The 21,063-nt window shown below is 38.3% G+C and overlaps 1 protein-coding gene across 5 annotated transcripts in view; it reads right to left on the bottom strand.

Moving 5' to 3' along the window:
• slc2a9l2 (solute carrier family 2 member 9, like 2) overlaps positions 1 to 21,063 on the bottom strand; it is a 99,912-nt gene that overhangs the window by 25,022 nt on the left and 53,827 nt on the right. For all 5 annotated transcript variants that reach the window (XM_085159121.1, XM_085159118.1, XM_085159119.1 and 2 more), the window contains exons 10-11: positions 12,719 to 12,820; positions 12,379 to 12,454 (exon numbers count right to left, since the gene is read on the bottom strand). In XM_085159121.1, coding sequence (XP_085015247.1) covers positions 12,379 to 12,454; positions 12,719 to 12,820 — 178 coding nt within the window. The remainder of the gene's footprint in view (positions 1 to 12,378; positions 12,455 to 12,718; positions 12,821 to 21,063) is intronic.

Raw genomic sequence — 21,063 nt, 5'->3', positions numbered from 1 at the left:
CTGCTGCGATGTCAGTGGACTGGTTACGCACTACTAGTGCCAGACTCTTGATCTGTTGTGCCTCAGGCAGACAGAGCTGCAGAGTAAAACAAATACAAGAAGGCCTCACCAGAGGCAAGTGGGTTTCTTTTTCTCTCACCCACAATTAGTTGTGACAGATCTTTTTGTTTTAAATCAACTTAAATATTTATTAATCAGTGTTTTATGCCAATGCTGGAGTTTTCATTTTTCATACATATAGTTTTGTTTCATTTACCAAAGCATAATCAGCATTATTGTTTATGAGATGGTCATAGTTGGTTTTAAATTATGCACAGGTCTCGGAGACACTGCTGTTCCTGGAATAATCTTGGTTATGTGCGTAGTCACCCCTAATGGCACATTCTGAGCTAAGAAAAATCCTGTGTGACCTTGTCATAACTCATGTGGCTTACTCGATTGCTCTCAGTTTGTTGTATCTATGTTTCTAATATTATCTAACAACAGCTCACACACTAATTACATAATGGGATAATACTGTCACAGTAGCAGAATGGTGTCCAGCAAGGGCACAGCAAGGGCGTCATATTTTGCAGTATATTCAGAAACTTCCAAGTATTTAATGGATTTTGAAGTAAAAGATAATCGTGCTCAGAAAATCATCATTAATGCCAGTAGATGCGTTTAGAGTTAGACTGTTAAAGTACCAGTTTTTAACATTTCCACTTAATATTTAAACACATCACTGTGGAGTTTGAAAAGCAGCACCACTACTTAAACTGATGTACTGCTGAGCAGTTCTGAGTTGTTCTGAGGACTAAAGTAAAGTGAAGTCTGGTATTCATTTACTAATTGTGACTTTATAAAATCTTGGCTAAAACATTTTAATCCTTGTGAGTTTGTTAAAGGTTATAGCAGAGCATTTATGAGACCATCTGCAGGGATAACATTTTTTTTAAAAAAGCAACTAAAGGGAAAGATTATTTTTCTCGCTGATATGACAAGAAATGTAGAAGTCGTCTAAAATGTTACATGACCGAGAAAAAACTGTCAAAACTCACAAAATTACTAGGATGTTTCTGCTTTTCTTTGCACTCCACAGAAACGCACATATCTATTACCGGCTCAGCTTCAAATAATCAGATGAGACTTATAAAGTAAGGCTGTCATGGACCTCAACACATCACTGCAGTTTTGTCAAGCTATTTGCAGGTATGTGACCACAAACAATGCAACACTAATGTGTCCACTGTTTTGGACAATAAGCCCCCAGTCAACTGGGCTTAGAAACATCCACAATCATCTGGCAACCACTGGATGCTAGATGTAACTGGCTGCTGGAGGTTGACAGCAGTTACTGGGAACATGACTGCAAAAGCTCGAGTTACATGGGCCTACAGACTGGTCATTACAATCACCTCATATTCTTTCACCCTCTGGTTGATGAATTGAGACAAAATTTGTTGCATTTGTTGTAGTTTCAGGGTGGGCTTTTTCCAAGCAGCCATTTTGACATAAAACAGTAGGTAAACAGAGGTGGTAGTAAACATTACTTAATACTCTGTAGCTAGATAGAAAATAACCTTTGACTTAAAAAAAAGATGGAAATGTCCTATTTTAATGGAAAGTAGGTAAATATATTGCACATTATACGTGCTAATCATCAGTAGCACAGAATTATCATACTCATCATGTTGGGATGCAGGCAACAGCTTTTGACTCAAAACACTGCAATGCTTGCTAACACACAGCGCAGAGTGACTAGCATGTATTTTGTGTGTCATCCAGAAAACATCTTTTAATCATCTCTTACGTTCACTATCTATCTTGGCTCATTCATTAATTTTGGGCAGTTTTAAAATAATTACTAGCTGGCTGACTGTACTGCATTATGCACAATAAAAAGTCATCATAAATATGAGATAATTACTTTGGATTAGTTTCTTAAAGTAATTTCCATCCAGCGTGGGTCATGACACCATTAAGAGCCTGGTTTGGAGTCAGTAAGTGTGCTCTGGGCATCTGTGACATCTTTCTTTTATCTAACACAAAAGAGTAGCAAGTAAAATGTCACTAAAATAACTCTTCAAAAAAGTGGAGGCTGCTTCTGCTTTTCAATGAAGATCAAAAGATATTTTTAACTTTAACTGTATTCTGGCGAAAAGAAAAAACTGGCCGAGGATCAGCATTTGACTAACTCCACAGCTGTTGTATTACCCAGTTCGCTGTGTTTACTCTAAGGCTTTTCTGACACTAAAAGAGAAAGATGTCTGTGAGAGTGAACTGCGGGGAGTTAAGCTCATATTCTGCCCACAGCAGAAAGAAGAAAAAAACAGCTGAGGAATTTCCAGGTCAATTGCTCTCTCAGCTTGAATAAATTGTAGATGAGTCCAGAGGAGAGAGGCGAGGCCATTTTTGCCCAGGAGCAAGCAGAGTCATGGCACAAACCGGTGGCCCTGACTGGAAACATGCTTACTGGTGAGTTGATGCTTAATCTTTGGGCAGAAACGAGAGGCTTAAAAACATGTCAGCGTTAACTTTGGAGTGAAGGGGAAAAGTTAGGATTGCAATTATTATAAGACCAGAGTTTCTGGGGGATGTCAGAAGGAGACTGTTTGCAGGACACACAATGCTGAGTCCACACAGAGCTCGCATTGACAAAGGGAATTCATGTGCCATCTCAAAGGATTTCTGATCCATGACACCATTCATGTTTCCAACAATAGGAAAACCTCTTCCAGCTGGTAATGCAGAGACAGTTATGAATCCAGAAGCGAAGGCATTTCAAGTGTTCTCTTCTTCACATTCAGGACCCAAAAGACAGCCGAGGACGAGCTCCTGGCAGAAGATCAATACCACATCTATGAGAACAAAACATTGTTTCCTGCTTTTCAGAAACCGGGGACTGTATCTTTGGGTGGAATATTACACACTGCAAACGATCCTCACAGGAGACATCAGCCTTGGGATGCAAAGAAATATTTCTGAAGCTAAGAAAGAAATTACAACAATCAGGGCTCTACTGCAAACTACAGCAACTTATGATCATGATTTATATTTTTATGCTAAATGCAACTGTGAGGGTTGATTTAAGTGTTCATTCATGAGGCTAAATGACAAATTAGTCAAACGACATACTGTACAGCAAGACTGGGATATTAAAAAAAAAGTAGAAACTCTGCCTCTGTGTACTGAGAAGAAACAATAAATGACAAGAGATGATAAACACAAAAATGACAGATGCACCCACACGCATAGAATTTCACATGCAGAGACCATTTCCCTCACCGACTCATAAATCCATAAGACTTTACTTCTTCCTTCATTTCTTTTGCTCTTCTAATCATTTTTTTTCTCCGCCTGCCACGCATCATTAAGTTTCCCCTTGGTGTGAGTTCACTCCACAGAGACGCTGCTCTTATCACTTCGGTTTCTGTGTGTTTTTGCTCGTGGCTCCTAAAGAGAAAGCGCATGCCACTCTTGTCAGGAAGCATTCCCATCTTACCCCTGGTGTCTCTCATTACTTGCCACCTCTCACAACAGCAAGCCTGGTGGCCCAACATGTTTATGTCCAGATTCTCAGGTGAAAGGTGATTCCTCTTGTTCAGTGGATTTCAGTCTCCTATGTCGTGGCCTGTCTGTAGCACTTTGCAACCATCTTTTTGTCTTTCCCTCACTTGTATCAACAAATGGACGATTGACTGCAAAAATCCATAGCTTTCCAAAAAGAAACTCTTTTGTTTTAAATCTGATTTATGTTAATGGAACTGCTTTGACCTAAAAGTGTCGTGTATGATGGAGTTATCCTACTTTTGTTTTGCAACTCCCAGAAAATTATTCAATTGTACTAAAATAATAATACAAGTCAGGCTCAGACCACAACTGCCGATTATTTATTCAAATAGCTTTTAGCTGAATTCCAATGCAATTGAAAATCTTTACGACTGTGATTTCATTTACACTCCACCAAAGCTCCAGCGATATAAATAATAACAGTATTTCACCACCCACACACCACCACGATTGCGAAGGGAACTACACATAGAGGATCCTTAATGTTGTAGCCAAATTGAGTGTCCTTCACTCTCAAAGTAGCAGTACTACTCTATTACTAGCCGTACTCACACAAGCCCTGCTCTGAAGAAGAGTGCTGCTGGGTTGTGGCTGTGGCACCACATCTTGCACTGGGTCACTGCGTCTGTCAAATTAGATACTCTTTGTTTTTGAAAAAGAAAACAAAAGAGATCACCGTGGTTCTGATTGGTGTATCGAATCTGGCAGAGCCAGCAGGGGCAGTTGTGCTGGCTTTGAAAGATGCAGGTATGTCCTAGGTTTGGTTTTTGGCTAAGAGGAACTCTGATTCTTAGCTCCTGTTCACATTAAAGCAGCTGAAAGCAGTATATATTTCACTTCACTTCACTTCACTAATAGAATAAGGTGTCACTCTTGGTCGTACAACCCTTATATGTGTTCAGTAATTTTGCACAAATATTTCACTTAAGTTGTCTGCCAGTGAAAAATGTGCACAGAGCCATTTTTATGTAAATACACAATTTACACTTGGACAATAAGGGGTCTAGTGTAATATGACAGGGAACACCAATTATTTTCCTTTTATCGCTGAACAATGTTTATCTATAGCGACTGCTTCAATGCTTTTCCATAATTGCCTCCAGGCAGATTTGCACTGTAGCGCACAAAAGAATGTCATTTGCATTTTATCCCACAAAGAAAACTCTCCTACAACACGTGGGTTTGTTTACTTGCTCCTGCAGTGATTGAATACTTCCATTCTGACCAACAGACAAAATATCAAAGGAGCAACGTGATATAATTAATCAATATTATTATGTTATTGTTGAAAGAAATCACTGTGTGCCATCAATGTGGTCAGCTGATTTGGGGAACAAAAGGATTTCAAGGACTCTCCACTGGATTATGTTTGTGCAAAGTGAGCACAATATGCTACAATCTAATTAAAAAGATAAGTTTTCTTCAGCCACCTACCTATAATGAATGTTCTCAAACTCTCACGGGCCAGTGCTACCACTCAGCCTTCTAGTAGATGTACATTTGGTTTAAATCAGAAAATCCTAGATGATTTTTTTTAAAAGTTGACCTCTGACTTTGAGGTCAAGGTCACTGGGATTCTCACTCTTCCGAGATTTTTAGTAGATGCATCTTTAGTATTCATTTGCAAAATTGTTACTGCCTTCTGCTCGAGCTATTGTATTCACAAACTTGTCGCATGCTGGCCTGGCAGGAAGACAGCTATAGGTCATCAACCTTTTATGGATGAGAGGTAAAATGATTATATCATTATTACTTCTGATTACCGTCATTAAAATACATTAAAATAGTAAGCGGATGGTCACTGGTCAGGAGCAGGACAAGATCACAGTTACATGTAACCAACAAGCAAAAAGTTGACTGCATGAAAGTAACACATTGCTAGAAAGAAAAACTTGTTGTAAAATGCTTGTTTGCAGCAGCTCACAGCCATGACTGGGAGGGGCTTTTTAAAACTTTCTCCTTACTGAACATTTTAGTAAATCCAGTGTTCAATTACAATGCTTCCCTGTGAAAAGGCTAAAAACAAAAAACAGCACCATCCCTAATCAAGAGTAAAATAAATGAGTTCTTCTTCTGAAGCTAACTAAGCTCAAAGAATAGCCACATGCTTATTTTTAATTCTGTTTAACTGACTCTGCCCACCACAGTCCATTTTTTTAAAGCGCTTTGTTAGCGTCTTCTTCTCTAGAGATCAATTCTGCCATTTCCTCAAAGTGACAAGTTTATAGTGGCAACACTTTCTGTCAGTTCAGCCTGCATTGATCCCTTGCCCTTGTGCTTTATTGTTGAGGATTAGAAGAACTTTTATTTGTTAGATCACAAACTTCATCTCGAGGCTGTTCACTAAAGGCAAGTCATCAGGGAACTGAGGCAGGGAGAAATAAAGAGGATGAGAGATGAGTTTGTACCATACACAAAGTGCTTAGTTTGACAATATGGGTTTGTTTTTTTTACATGCTCGTCTCTCAGTGGTATGTCAATAGTGCAACATGAAAGAAAAGCTGCAAAGTTACACAACAAACCGACCAAAATAACAATGCACACATTTAGGTGCAAACGGTGACAGCTTGACTGTGAAATGCTTATTTTTATCCTCGGCAGCAGAATAATTCCCGCTTTAAACGAGAAGTGACTCAACAGCATAAACTGATTTAATTGTTCAGCTGTTAAATGAGCATGTGCTGAAAATATTGATTTCAGGAACTTCTTCCAAATTCGATTTGAAACTGTTTACAGAGCAGGAGAAACCTCTGTCTGCAGGCTGGGTTTGCAGGGGGGCTCAGTTTGAATCCAACAGATTCAAATTCCACGTTCACCCTGTGCCTGTATGGATTCTCTCCAGATACTCCACAGACATGCTTATTACATTAATAGGTGAGCCTAAATTGGTTGTACTGTAGGTGTGAATGTGAGTACATCTGTCTGTTTCAGCCTTGCGATAGATTGGGGACCTGTCCAACATTCAGCCCACATCTCATCAAATGACAGCTGGAACCGCTTCCAGCCCTACCCCGCAATCTTGATTTGGATAAGCAGTTAAGAAAATGGATGAGTTTCTGGCGCATTAAAATAATTTGGTACTAAACTTTCAATAATTTCTGTCAGATGTTAGGGCTGACTCCAAAAAGGTGGCAAATTTATTTCACAGTAAGCAGGAAGACAGTTATGCGTCCCAACTTTGGATGTTGCCTTCAAGGTGCTGCACTGACGAATCGAAATGCACAGAGGCTCCACGAGCTCATTGATTTTTGCCACAGCTGTGCAAAGTATCTCCTTAAAGAAAAAAAATGCACAAAAAATCATATGAGATGTGACAACTCTACAGTTTAGATTTCAATTAAAGCCAAGTGATTCATGCTGTGGAGCAACATTTCACATGCAACTGAGTCAGTGCTATCACAAAGAGCTGCAGGTCCATGAAGCAGGCGTCACTGCAGTGAATATTCAGCAGGACGCAAGCTGAGGATATTCCTCCCTCAATTGAGCAACCCACGACAAAAGGTGAAATGGACACAGTGGACCAGCATGTCTATTTAACATTTTGCTTTGCCTCTCCAAAATGTAAAATGGACACCCATGCAGAAATTGCATTACAAATAGGGGCAGATAATATATATTTAAAGCCATAAAGTTGGTAGTGAGCAAAAACCTATGAAGTGCATCCCAGGGTCTGTAAATTGTCAGAATTAATTAAGCTAGGCAGTTTATATGTTTATATGTAAATGCTTTCCCGTGATTATTTTCATGTTGGCTCAAAATAAAATATTACCCTCTGCTGTTCCTACAACTTCTGCTTGCGTGTCCATTTCACATTTTGGACAGGCAAAGCCTGAAATGGACACAGTGGACCAGCGTGTCTGTTTCAGGTTTTGTCGTGATATCGGGTTGGAATGAGATATATGTTATACTGTTTAAAACTACAAATCCAGTAGAGCTCATTTAAAAGTAATTACTTAAAAATAATAATTAATTATAGAAGGTTTTGTGAAAATAAAATATTGGCCTAGACCAGGGGTGAGCAAGTCCAGGCCTCGAGGGCCGGTGTCCCACAGGATTTAGATATCACCCTGGGTCAACACACCTGAATCACATGATCAGTTCATTACCAGGCCTCTGGAGAATTTAAGGACATGTTGAGGAGGTCATTTAGCCATTTCAATCAGCTGTGTTGGTTCAAGGACACATCTAAAACCTGCAGGACACTGGCCCTCGAGGCCTGGAGTTGCCTACCCCTGGCTTAGACCCACAAAGAATGGATCATTAATGAGTTGGATCCAACCTGTGTTTCTGTACAGCACTTTGGGCAAACTTTTTGTTTTTAAACGTGCTATATAAATAAACTGGATTTGGATTTGAACCCAAGATTCACAGGTATTTATTATGTGGATTTACAAATCGGCACTACCACTCAAATCATATCCCTTTAGATTCATGACGTATAACATAAGTACCCACATAAATGAAAAACAATGAAGAATATGTCACCACTGAAAGAAACGCCAGTGCCGTGGGGGAAAAGAGAATATTCCAAACTAACAAACACTTGACTACACTTGGGGTTGCATTTATCTCTGCTGTCCCACAGGTAACAGTGACAACAGCGTTAAAGCTATTTACTTTTTGGCAAGATAAAAGGAATTGCAATCCCGGGACTCTATAAAATAAAGATATATTTTAGGAAGATACTATTTATTGACTTGCTTCTGCTTCGAAATGACAGCTCTCAACTTGTTCTCCATGCAGAGTGTAGGAATGGAAGGAGTGATGGGATGCGGCGTAAGTTTGTTATAGACTATGCAGTATTATTCGTTTACAAAAATAGGAGGCACAGTTAAATGGGTTTAGAAACAGCTCAGGAGTGGGTTCTGACACGGGCTCAACACTCAACACGGGCGACAAAAAGAGAGAATCAGCAATTTCCAATTGAGGTGAGAGTGTCAGCCTGCTAGAAGAAATTTAAAAAACGAGTGGTGTGGAGCTATACTGCAGTACTCGAATGCTTCTATTTCAGTGCCCTTGCACTTCAATGTATAATCGCTGTATAGTTTGTGCAGCTGTCACCATAGGGACAGCTGCACAAATCATTACCTTCATGAACCTATACAGTGATTCAATATACAGCCTGCAGCTATGAAAAGACCCAGTAAATCTTGACTAGACATATCTGCATCAAGGATGCTCCACAACAGCTTCAGTGTACACCACAAGAATGGATTTGCTCAACAGACAGCAGTTTCACCTGTCAATCATCTGAACATCTGTCTACGTGTGAAAAAGTTGCATAATTGTTTTTTCTTCCTGAAGCTTCGACAGCTGTCTGTCACTATTAGAAGTAATATGTGCCGTACATGTCAAAAACAGCACATTCAGTAGTTTGTACCAAACAAGGTGTGAGGACATATGTGTTTGCCGTAATGAGCAGGTGTTGGAGGACTTTGTGAAATCTGTAACTTAGTTTCAGTTCAGGCTGAATCTGCACATTTTGTTGTTGTCCTGTCCTCTTTTTCTCCTGAAAATACGTTACAGTTATTCTTGATAAAAAGAAGCCAGAATCAAATATTTAATTATCACCTGTATTGTTCAAGTATTGTTATAAAGTTTGAGGACAAAATGCCAAATTCATAGAGCAACACAATCACAATAAAAAGAATACTTTCTTTTTATTGTGATTGTGTTTGTCTATGAATTTGGCAGTCCGTCCTTCTTTCAGACCCAAGGTTTTATGTATCGAGACAACACAAAAACAACAAGACTTTTGAGTCATGCAATAGGACAGAACCTGAATGAACTGAAACAACACTGTAAAGAACAGCTGACCAATGCGAGACTGATGAGTTCATACAGAAAATGATTACTTCGGCTTATTGCTGCTAAAGGTGGTTCTACGGTGACAATCATGTGGTGTACTTGTATTTTCACACACTCTGCATTGTGGCTTAATTTTTATTAGACACATAATGAAACAGTGTCTCGTGTTGCTGTTCGTGTGAGTTTGTCACTGAATAATTTTACCTTTGGTAAGGACAAGATAATTGTGTATTATATACTGACACATAATATATCATTTTATTACCTCTGTATGTCTTAATTTTGCTGCCACGTACAGTAATTACAGCTAATTAATTATTATAAGTTACCCTAAAGAAACATTTTAAATGCTGTAAAATGAGGAACGCTGTCACACAGAGCGGTGGTAATAATTTGATGCGAGCTAATCAAAGCTTCGTCCTTTCCTTTCTTTGATTGACGACCTCCCGTTACATCGATTTTATTGGCTGCCAGTAATTTACTGCAGTGGTGCCATATGGATACATGCTTGGCCAGATTTCATGTGAGTTTAGCATTAATAAACAACTGGTTATAATTAAAAATGTTACTTACATTATAACTTATAAACGTAATTAACATTTTCACTTGACTGCAGTTTTACACTTTGCCCTTTTTCCATCTTCCAGTCTATCGTTTTCTATTTGACAGCACTAATATCCAGTTGAGGGAATGTGCTTTAGATCCATAAGCAACCACACTATGAAAACATGATATTTTTACAGAGCATTAACTAAACCAGCGCTGAGCTATTGTTTTAGATACATCACTATTTTAAACGATAAAACATACCAATATTCAATTAACAAAATAATATAATTATTTATGTGGTGAACTGTAATAACCAAAGGGTGTCACAGTGATTTTTGAGTGTACTGCTACAAAACCCAGTTAAGTCTATTCTGTTGCATTCTCCCATGTAACAAGACTGCTGCAGAGGGCAACTGCTAGCAGTAAATTAACCTTCCACCGATCACAGTTTTAATCTATTCTAATATTCTAATTCATCTATAAAAATCTCCATGAGTGATGGAAGTGAACTTAAAAGCCATAAAATATGTATGCCAAATTTTGTTCTTCTAAAGGTGAGCCCCGAGACACAGTGAAGAAAATTAAACCTATGCCAAATTGGCTATTAGTCCTTGTGACAGCACTTTCTAGGACAGTGCAAACAGGGAATCCAATAAAGTCACTCCCCTGAGCTCACACTAAAGAACTGTGCTGTCTGAGGCTCATTCAGCTTCCTCTAAAATATCCCATCGCACCACTAAACCCTAAAAAGTACTGTACAAGCGCCCAAAGTGTGTCATTCCTGCATGTTTTGACTGTTACGCTGACACTGTGAAAGCTGGATAACGGTCTGTGACAGTCATATGAAGAAGCACAGAGAGATTATTTATCTCTTTTATTGCTCTGTTTAGCAGAATGGCAAAAAGGACAGGGTGAGAGAGCGATAACGACTAAACTACAGTCCAGGTGAGCTTCATACAAGATGCTACAAAGGCACAGGATACACCAAAGCAAAAAAGGACTAACTCAAATCTGTACCTGATGATTTCTTGTGAGCCAAGACATTATTTTGGTTAAAGAAAAAAATCTGTGAACTTGTTGCAACTGTGACAGCTGCACTGATTATATTTCAAATACTAGTTCATAGTGCTAAAATACAGAAAACTAAAAAATGAAGTGAAGTAAAACACAACCAAATTTGGAAAGTAATAAGCTCATCCGGGACAATCAGGATCAGAAAAAGAAAGATTTGAATAAAAGATTCATTTTTTAAAAAGGTGTAGTTTTTGTTCTCTTACAAGTACAACTCAAAGAAATATTTCAGCATTAGAAAATGAAAATGACATTTGACAAAGCATTTTGATTGCTGGCTTTATCAAACTGCAAATTGGAAAAAGAGGAAAATGAAAGAAAGAAACATTCAGATATAACAAACAATACCAAGAAAGCAACTTTAAGAGACAGAGAGACAAGAGTGAAGGCTTTCAAGATTCAAAGATTCCAAGATTAGGGAAAATTCATATATTTGAAGAAATAAAATTATAATTCAATGAAAAGGGAAGCTAAAAATAGAAAATAAACAATAAACAGAAATAAACGCTACAGCTCTGCCTTTTGTCATTATCAAACAGGAAAATATCCCTCTGCGCTTATAGAGAAATATAATCTTTGTTTTTGAAATATCTGGGCCATGGTTTCCATGGTGAAGTGACTTAAGAGGAGGTGTGGCTGCTCATTTATCCACTGGAAGGCTCACATCACTACTGGGGTCATCCCTCTGGTGAATCCCCACCCCCACTCTCAAGCCATTCACCAGTCATCAGTAGTGGGAAGCTTCATTTGTTTCAATAGGCTATAAATCATCACTGTGCAGTCAAACAATCTTCCTTTCCTCAGTGATTACCTGAAAAATGCACCTTAAAAAGGCATTGACTGACTCTAATGGTGTTGTTATGTGCGTTATGTCTGTGTCTCAGCATAAGGTTGTCTTATTTTCTTCCTCTTTATTAAAGAACTTTGGTCTGAAAAAAATAAAACAATAAAATGTGCTTTGCTTACTGTTGTGTGTGTGTCAGGTTTTTGATATTTTCTCCTACTCTGCAATTTCAGTCTCATTCTAAAGACACTGAGACACTTTACTGGGTGAATGCTTCCTGGAGATATTATTACTGTACAAGGATGAGCATGTGTGATGGCAGGAATAGCTTCACCTTGAAACCTAAAGTCAAACTTGCACAAGACCTGCCGTGGACACTGCCACATTTGCAGGGCAATGACATACACTGTATACTGTATGGCTCCTTTTTTAGTATGCTAATATATGACAGGAGCTTACTTTGCGATGCCAATCATTCCAGGCCGGAGTTGGGGAAAGTCACATTGATTATACAACAGGTACAGTACTTCACTGAATTACAGACACAGATTATCGAGCTAATCTGCTTGCAGGGTGTTTACTTTGATCAAAACAGAATATGTGAGTAGTTTTACCTGGTCCAGAGCAAAAGGAGGCAATCACAGCGAGTATGCAGACGTAACTGAGGTAGGGCATCCATGACACTCTATCCTGAAAGGAATCAGAGAGAGCAAGTGACATAATCAGTATTTTGTTATATATTACAGCTGCTGTACTGTGAGGTATTTAAATATTTTGCATTGTAAACGTTTTGCTAATAAGTAATTACAGTTCAAGAGTTTAATGATACTGAATGATGCAAAAAAAGTTTGAGATTTGCAACTGTGTTAAAATCCATGTTTTCTCAGAATATATTTTTATGTTGCCTCTTCAGATATTGTATGTCAAGTATAAAGGACAGGAAGTGTGGCTTACCTGGAAATTAAGAAAAACTGTGAGTAGGCTGAAGAACACGGCCATGGAAAAGAAACCAAATATGAGAAGGGGCTTCCTGCCAATTCGTTCTATCACCAAGCCCTGGAGAAAAGACAGCATAATAAACAACAGGGTTTTGTATATCATTTTTGGCTGCAGAGTTAATTTTCTCCAATTTATAGATCTGGGATCCACATGCCAATGGTTGGCAGTTAGATTGACCGTCACCGATGAGCAAGCAGTTTCTAAGTCTGCCCATTTCATCACATGCACATTAATATTTTGAACCAAAATGGTGACTGTAAAAAATTCAGTTTATATAGCGCCAAATCACAACAACAACCCTTTAAGAACACAAAGAAAACCCCAACAATTAGACAACCCTGCATGAGCAAGCACTTTGCAACAGTGGAAAGTAAAAAATGAATTTTAACAGGAAGAAAGCGGAAAAGTTTAATAACTGACAGCTGAAATTACTAACAAGTCACAAAATAATGGATCGCTTTAGCTACGTCCACCATTATAAAGTTTATGACTATTAGAATTTGTCATTCCTTGTATGATTTGTAAAAAAATAAAAATTAACTGCACTCCGCCCGTACAACCACTGAAAGCAGCCTATTCACCCACTCATCCACTTTAATTACTGTTTAGAATTTAATTACATGTTTCGATATCAATAATCAAACAAAATGAAATGAAATATGAACATTATATGTGTACGCTACATGTAGAGTGAGATATATCTTTGCTGATACCTTTTCATTATTTAGAGACACATTCTTTATGTTGGCAGAGCTCATTACAGCCAGTTTTTGTAACGTACTGTCCTCTGGAATTTTATTTTTACTTGATCAGTGCAGGAGATAGATTAAAAACAAATAGTTAATGCTAATGGTTCCAGTGTAAAGTCTAGTAAAGCCATTAAAGGTCACTGATCATCAGTTTATCAGAGTGAGGGTTATAGTCCTGGCTTAAAAAGTTGGCAGACATATCTGTAGGGGAATTTGCCAGTTGGTCAGCACAACATCTGAGCCCACGAATACGTATGTTTTAAGGTACTGTAGCTTTGCATAGGTTGACTCACCTCAGGTCCAAATCAAATGTGTCCTGAAAGACCAGAAGTCATTACAATCACAGGTCTTCCCAGAGTCTTTAAAGTGATTCTGCATTGTCTGATCTTAAGAACATTTGATTTTCCCGATAAATGAGATCTGATTGGCTCCTACTGGTCTCATGGGTAACCATATCACTGATTTAGATGGCACCATTTTGCAAAGTTGTCCTATCCCTCAAACCCTGAGTCTTAGTCCTTGCTGATATGCTGATTTACTTCACAGTTCACCCTGTGATTTGCTTCAGTGAAGCAAAGGCTTATATCCAAGAATTACCATCACAAATGGGATGGTCTGAGGTGCTGCCTATATATACAGTAACATGTACATACAGATTTCATCATACATAACACCGCATGTGACTCATCAGTGATTCTGTCACAGTAGGTCTTTGACCAGGTCCCTCTAGATTATGGATGCAGCATGAGCCATGACCCTATTCAAGTGCAGGCCACAGCTGCAGGCCTTCTTCCATCATAGTCTGTGTGAATTAAAGTATTCATCGCACTGCTCTTACCTCTTAAAACCAGTGGGACTTCATGACATTGTGCAAAAATGTCACTGTTATTTGTACAATATTTGTTCCCATACAAAGGGGCTTCTGAGTTGAGACTGAGAGGCAAAGATAGCAGGTGTTTATGTATGGTGTAAGGGAGGTGCTGAGCTTTCTTAAGAAGAAAACAGATTTTTTTTATGTTCCAAGAATACATTGGCTTTATTTTTGCTCTTTTAAGCAGTTTCCTCTTAGCATATTGCAGAATATATCAGTCTTCATTTGGAAATGACTCCAAAAGCACTGCAGTTCACTTAGGATGTATGTGTACATGTGTGTAAATACAGTGTCCATACCCTACTTGTCCCTGTAGGCACCAACTATTAATCTTCTAGGCACTACCCACACTGCAGAGGCACTCCAGTTCATTAAGACTTATGAAGGTGCTGAATATTTATAAGCCTTATTTTATATTTATATGACACAAAGTGACAACACACATTTGTCTATTGTAGCTTTTGTGTGCTGTACAAAGATGGTAAAAAGAAAGTACACCCCCTGATCATTTTAAGGGTTTACATATCAGGACAATTTAAAAAATCATCTAGTCCCTTCCAGGTCATAAACGTAGGTAAATACAACCTCAGATCAACAACACAACAGATTTCACAATGTCATTATTTATTTAAGAATATTTATATAGATTGTCACAATCTAGAAACAATGTGTGAAAAATTAAGTGCACCCGATGACTCAGCAGCTTGTAGAACCTCTGGCAGCAATAATTTGAAGTAATTACTGTCTGCATGAATTTATCAGTGTCACATGGTTTTGGGTGAATTCTGGCTGACTCCTCTTTACAGTGTTGCTTAAATTCATTGAGGTTTGTGGGTATTTGTTTATGCATAGCTCTCTTAAGGTCTTCTAAGCTGTTGGACAGATGGCCTCAAATACTTTTGGTAGACAGAGGAGCTCACGTTCACCTCAACAACTTAACAATGTGCCCAGGTCATGTGGTTGCAAAACACCCTTCCACCATCATGCTTAACAGTTGGCGTCAGGTGTTTGTGCTGATATGCTGCATTTCTTTTTGGCTTCACATGGAGCTCTGCATTAGGGCCAAACAGATGCAAACTTAAGCCATGCTGGTATGTTATTTTAGAGAAAAAATTACATAGCAACCAGATTTCTCATTGCAAACAGTCTTTTTCTAATTGCACTGTCATGAACTTAAACATTCAACATGCTAACTTAGGCCTATAAAGTTAGAGACATAGTCTCGGTTTCTGTGGCTTCAGGGGGTGAATTTGCTGGGGAATCCACTCTTGGAAAAATTAGCAATGTTCTTGAATCTTTTCCACTTGATGAAAACAGCCTTATGACACTTCCCACACTGATGGGCGGCAACAATTGCTTCTTCATTCATTCTTTATTGCATGTACTTGTACTGACATATACCTAAATGTTCCAGAGCAGCAAACTTTCAAAGCTTTTGCAAAAGTGCTCACACTTGCTGACTGATGATCAGTTAACCAAGTGCATTTAATTAGCAGCACAGAGCTGCTACTTACCTTCTTAATTCCCATGGAAGAAGTAAGAGTGTACTTAAGCCCCTTTCTATTAGTACCTACTCCACCAGGGTTCCAAGCGATACGAGGTGATACAAAAATGTGACATCAACAGACTGCATGACAAAGATTGGCTTGTCAGTGACATCGCTCAATTAGTCATGAGAGTGTCTCCTTCACAAAAATAAAAACTACCATTGCGTTTTTTATAGGGCTGCATATGTGAAAACTTTCTGTAAAGTCCTGCTGCTGAGGTTAGATTCTACAAGCTATCAAATGAGGTGTTTTTTTGTGTCATTTTCATTAAATAAATAATATCATACTATAATATGTCACATCTTGTGAGTTATCTTACGATGTGATAAGGACCAGATGATTTTTGCATGTAAAACCTAAGAATTGAAAGACAGTGCACTTTTTATCATGACTGTCACAGACGTGATCTGGCAGACATAATTTTTTGATTGTGTCATCCCTATAAAGCAGTTTGAACAGTTAAGTTTTATTTTGCTGCTTTAATGTGGCTTAACATCATGTCACCCTCGGTTTTAATGAGCAAACTTCACAAACTTATAAAAAGATCTTCTAGCTAATTATAATGTCTCAGTAACTCTGAGAATGACTTAATCATACAGCTAGCTAGTATGCTTAAAAATAAGATACATTTATACAGAGAGTCATAAATATATGTATTTATTTTCATATGACTTGCAGCAAAACCAAATATGATTATGTGTTTCTGTGTCAGGAGTATTTGTGCCTATAAATAACACACTTAACTACTGATTAAACAGGATTAAATGACAGCTCTAACAGAATAATACTCGCAACCTAATATACTCTTTCTTGGCAGGCTTGACAGAGGTCAGAATGGAAACTTCAGCTGTCACGGTTGGCAGGATTAAAACGTCATGCCACTCTTCATCACATCAAAAAGCAGATGAGCCATTCAAGACAACTGGCCACAGCTTTAGGGCCCACCGGCCATTCTGTCTGTATAAACACTGAAAATCATTGATCATTAAAAAACAATCTCAGCTAAAAGTAAATCCACATTTTACTGTTTGGATCTTTTATTGTAGATTCAAATGCTTCATCACTACCAAAAGACCCATTTTGCTATTTCAAGATAACTTGCTTGTTTCGCCAAAGGGTTACATGTGTGACGACATGCCCAGATGTGCATGAAATAATGCGGGTTGGCATGCAGTCCTCGGCTCTTGTATGTTAACCAGCCTTATAGTGACAAGTCTGCCACAATGAAACGGCGATTGCCCAGTAGGTCACTAGTAAACATGGCAGATTTCTTAAAGGAGTTACAGTAGATTTGTTTGTGAATAACAAATTTATTTCAATAAAGCTTAACATGTTATTATAAAAATGCTTAATGACGCATTTAGATCTAGGTTGAGGAGGAAAAGAGAAGAGTCCATCAGTAGCTGAAGATTAGTACAGAACTGACTGTAGTGACTGGAACAGATAGGCGCTTAATTGTTAAATTGGAAATTGGGCTTTCCAGCATAAAGGCTTCAGGATGCCAGCAGAGGTAGCATAAAGAGTAATGAAGTCCATGTAGGAAAGACATTTGGCTGGATGGATGAGTAACATGCTTTCATTCCAGAGTGTTTCATTCATTTTATTCCAGGTGTTTATATCTCATGTAAGAACAAAAGGCAGCTAAAGGCAGCTTAAGGGAGCTAAAAACATGGTTTGGGTTAAAATAGATCCTTTCTTAATATTAGTGACATATTACAAAGCCTTTTTGCCAGATCTGCAAGGAAACTTTTCTTTCTGCCCAAAAACAATTTGCACGACAAGCAAGTCCCATCTAGGTTCGTTACATTTTCTGTCATCTGGAAATAAGATCTGTTGCAATCTGTACTGCTTGAAGTTGCCCCCTCATTTATGTCATGGGTTTCTTTTTATGTCCAGCTCGTGTGTTTTCAGTTGGATGAGCACCTTTTCTCAATTTGTTTGTTTTGTCTGTTTGGATGCTTTTTTTCCTAAGCTACCTAAGCTGCATTGACATTTCTCAGGAACTATTTGTCTCTAAACTATTTCACTGTAATCTTTCAGTAGATTCTTTCCATCTTGCCATGTGCCCTGTCGGTGGAAAAATCGAGAATAAAAAGAGCTTTTTAATATATAGCTCAAGAAAAATACTCAAATACAAGCATTCTAGTGCCTTAATGAGCTGAGGACAGAAGGATTGCATTAGCTAGTGACATTGTCAAAGGGGAACTGCTAATCAAACAGCATTAAACTCTACATAGGTCATTTGATTTAAATCATAATAGTTAGCTTGTTGTATATTAGTTTCTCTTAGTCATTAATTCAGTTTAAAATGTTTTGTTTTGTGGTCACAGTGCATTATTGTAGTTTTTTAACATCCCAAACTTTAGCTGGTGATTGCAAAAGATGCAATACAAGCACAGCATACAAAAAATGGAATGCCATTCATGATAAATAGCTAATTTTCATTTTAAACCTCTGTATCCTTTCCTGTTTAAAGTGAATTGTACTGCATGGGTAAAAGCAATTCAGAATGCAGTATTGTGATGTTTAACAAACCATTGAATAAATCTGATTTTTTTTCTATAAAGCAATATGAGGAACATTTCTCCTGGGTGCACTTGATGCCTGGGCTTCCCAAAACTCATTAACAGCAAACTGCAACTAATCTTTTAGTGTTTACAAGCAAAGATCAGGATTTGGAGGCATGCAACACATGCCTTTTTATATGTAAAACTCTTTGTATAAGAAATTAATTGTGTGTGGGCAGCTTTATGTAAAAGGAAAAGCTTTGTTAATGGATGAAAGTCAGAGCTACATCACGAGGTGCATTCATTTCTCATATTACGAAGCATATATTGTTAAATACAGGGATTCAATTCTAACTTTAAAATGTTTCCTACCTAAATTGAAGAAAAGGTAAGGTGTAGACTTTAATTCAAAAATCATAAATAGCTTAAACTCAAAGTCAAAATTGAAATTCATCTTTCTTAATACATCAAATACGTCAAATTATTGTGAACATCCAACCAATGTTTAACACCAACGAACGATTACAACATGTCTGTAAAATTCTGAGTTTGGTCCATCAGCTACTTATATTTATTACAGAGTACAAATAAAGGCTTGTATATTTACATTTGCCTGATAGTGCTTGAAGTATTGTCCATCCATCCATTTTCATAACCACTTATCCAATTCCAATGCAATTGCACACAGGTGGGCAGGAGCCTAAACCATCTGTCACAGGGCCAGAGGCAGAGAACACCCTGAACAGGTCACTAGTCTATGGCAGAGCTAACACAAATTTACAGCCAATTTAGAGACACAAAATGAATGTGTGTCCAGACAGAACCCACAGAGGCACAGGAAGAACATGCAAACTCCAGACAGAAAGGTCTCAGCCAGTCAGTGGGTTCAAACCCAGAACCCCCTAGATACTAATAACTGTACCCCTGTACCAACTGACATAGTTCTAAAGAGCAAAGTTTGTACAGTTTATGACTATAACATAACATATCGCCTGTGGTGCAGTTGAGCTTCAGCATGAGTGACATGTCAGCTACGATAGTTGTGGATTCTGTTATTCGTTATCGAAAAGTCACAACTCATGACAAGTTATTTATTGGATTAATACACAGTCATAAATCTGACTTACGCTGGTTTCATTTGGATAATGTCCGACTATGTTGTGCATGCCAGCAAAACAGCCAGAGGATCATTATTGTCAGCCACATAAGAAGGGTGGTGTTCAGTAAAGGCAGCTGGAGGTGAGTTAGCAGCGCCTGATGAAGAGATAGTTCAGAGCTGGGGGTAAAACTGGTATCTGAAGAGTACATGCTGGTGTTTGAAGTCAGTCACCTGGCAGCTAAGTCACTCAGCGGGGTCTCCTCACTGCCACAGATCAAAGATCATCTTTAATGTGCTGACAGGAATCACAGAAATAGATAGCAGCCCACGCAGGGTATTAACAATCTCACAACATTAAATGTGGAGAGATGACATACTGCATTCCCCAGTGCATTTTTGCAATTAGTATTTGGTTTAAACTAAAAATGTAATGCCCTTTTTGGGCAAAGAGCTCCTTCAACTAAAAGTTGATTGATCATTTAGTTCATTTCTTTTGGCATTTCAAATGCATCTCAATAACAGGAGGATAATGGCAATTAGACCAATCCTTGGCCACTTCCTGTAGCTATTCCTGGGGATCCCAGAGTGTTCCCCTGCCAGAAGAGATAGACAATCACTATAATGTAAACTTGATCTGCTTTGTGGTCTCCACCCAGTTCAGCATGCCAAGAATACCTCCCTTGGAAACTCAGGTAGTGTCCTAGTCCGGTGTCTATGCCACATTAGCATTCCCACTCAGTGTGAAGTAGCAGCTGTTCAGTTGTGAGCTCCAGCTTTATGTATAAGCTCCTTACTCTGTCAGTGAGTCCACAGATCCCAAAAAGAAAACTCTTTTTGGGCCAACTTTATAACCTTTGGTTACTGGCCAGAAGACTGACTGATCATAGGTGAGAACAGGACCCTGCACTGGGAAGCTGAGAGCATTGCTCTGTAGATCAGCTCCTACTGTTTAGGAGACAGTAATACAGCTCTAGTATCAGTCATAAAAAAAACCAAATATTTTTACCCTGTCATTGTGCTGTGTGTGTGAATTGGGTAACACATGGTTACGCTATCTCGATCGATAGCGTACCTTCATCATCATGAATCACTGCTACTGCAGCAAAATAGTTTTAGTGATCAGTCCCTAAACTGTTGGACAATGACACATTTTGTAATTTTGCCCCTGCACACCATCACAGTGGATTTTAAATCAAACAAACAAGATCTGATTGAAGTGCAGACCTTCAGCTTTCATTCAAGGGTTAGAAAAAATTTACATTGAATGTTATATTGGCTTTTATACAAAGTCACCATTTTCAGAAGGTTAAAATGAATAGGATGGCTGATGCACAAGCAGTTTGATAGCCAGGTGAAACCTTTTCCCTTCCTATTTCATCACAATGGAAGCAGACATATCAGAAGTTGATTCAACGCGTTAAATATGAGGTCCAAAAAGATGCAAAGTGCAAGCGAGGGAGGCCATCATTTGGCTGAAAAAATAAATAAACCATCAGAGAGCAAAAACTTTAGGAGTGGCTAATTCAA

The sequence above is a fragment of the Neolamprologus multifasciatus genome, chromosome 5, assembly GCF_963576455.1.
Source record: "Neolamprologus multifasciatus chromosome 5, fNeoMul1.2, whole genome shotgun sequence".
Taxonomy (NCBI): Eukaryota; Metazoa; Chordata; class Actinopteri; order Cichliformes; family Cichlidae; genus Neolamprologus; species Neolamprologus multifasciatus.
This window is presented reverse-complemented; position numbering and strand designations above follow the sequence as displayed.